We start from the raw sequence: 1,213 nt of genomic DNA, 5'->3' as shown, positions 1-1,213 counted from the left end.
TCCTCCAAATCCTAGATACGCCCCTGCTGTCATTGTGTTATACATCTTATGATGTGTACCTAATAGTTCAATTGTATTCACCTGTAGTCCAATGCTATAATTCATAATAAAGATCTGGTTGTCACTGTAGTGTGTACACTGTTTACTTAGCAAGCATAGTGAAGCTATTCCTGGAATTTCCATGAATAAAACTATAGTATTTATAGACGGGCCTTGGTCTAGTGTCTAGCTATCACATAACTACTAAATCCTGCTTTTCTCTTTCTTAATTATCCTGTCACTGAGCATTAAACTGGTTTTCTAAGTATGTTAATGTATCTGATTGTATTTCTGATGTTTAGTTGCTTTAATGCAAAATGTCATTAAATTTTTTATGCATTTCTATATTTCATTATTGCAGTAATGGCTGCTGTAGTGGGAAGGACTCAGGTACAGATAAAGGATGTAGGTAGAAGAGTCACTATACCTGGTGATCCAATAGCAAAGCTCATGTACTACTTTGATTGTGTCTGCAGTTGTGTTGAACCTGATAGTGACTACACTATACGTCGCCTCAGAGATTATCAGAATTACTCTCGATTGACCAGCGAAGAAGAGGCTCAACTCATAGTTCTCTGTCTTGCTCTCAGCCCTGACAACTTGATTGGATCGATATTTCATCCAGTCAATGACTGTGGATCACTGCCAAACAAATTTGTTGAGATAAGTGCTGTCAAAACTGATCTTCTTGTGACCGAATCTCTTCTCATTGGAGGACAGCAGAAAAAAGTACAAAAAGTCATGTTTTTTGAGAAGAGGTGGATGGAGACCAACTTCATTGAGCCAATTAAAGCAGTGCAGAGGAGACTTAACCCTCCCCCACGTCGTAGGGAAAGCAGTTCCTGCACTATACTCTGAGAATGAACCATTGAACTATTGTATGTGATGCTACTTTAGTATAGTATATATAACTAGCTATATTGCATTTAGTTAGTATTGTGTCATCCCTGCTATAATTATAATATTTTAGCTTTGTATGTAGTTGTTTACTAGTATTGCTAGTCAGACTGTTCCCCAGCCTACAGTCATTCTGTAGGCTGGGGAATGGGGACTAGTTGTTTACAGGAACAATTACTTGTAGTAGTGTTGGCTTGATATTGTATAGCTGAAGCTCATGTGCCAATTGTTTATTGTTATAAAGCCTTATAGATTTTCTTAGTATTATTTCAAATGC

At 37.3% G+C, this 1,213-nt stretch overlaps 1 protein-coding gene across 1 annotated transcript; it reads left to right on the top strand.

The window, feature by feature from the left end:
• Nucleotides 1-31: 31 nt before the first annotated feature.
• On the top strand, nt 32-1,213 carry LOC109587532 (uncharacterized). Its single transcript, XM_020003771.1, has 2 exons — nt 32-304; nt 401-1,213. The coding sequence occupies exon 2, from the start codon at nt 403-405 to the stop codon at nt 895-897; it is 495 nt and encodes a 164-aa protein (XP_019859330.1). The 5' UTR covers nt 32-304; nt 401-402; the 3' UTR covers nt 898-1,213.

This window comes from Amphimedon queenslandica, unplaced genomic scaffold, assembly GCF_000090795.2.
Source record: "Amphimedon queenslandica unplaced genomic scaffold, v1.1 AMPQUscaffold_12539, whole genome shotgun sequence".
Classification (NCBI taxonomy): Eukaryota; Metazoa; Porifera; class Demospongiae; order Haplosclerida; family Niphatidae; genus Amphimedon; species Amphimedon queenslandica.
This window is presented reverse-complemented; position numbering and strand designations above follow the sequence as displayed.

Excerpts from the sequence above, each read along its gene's own strand:
- LOC109587532 (XM_020003771.1), top strand. The coding sequence starts at position 403 with ATGGCTGCTGTAGTGGGAAGGACTCAGGTACAGATAAAGGATGTAGGT.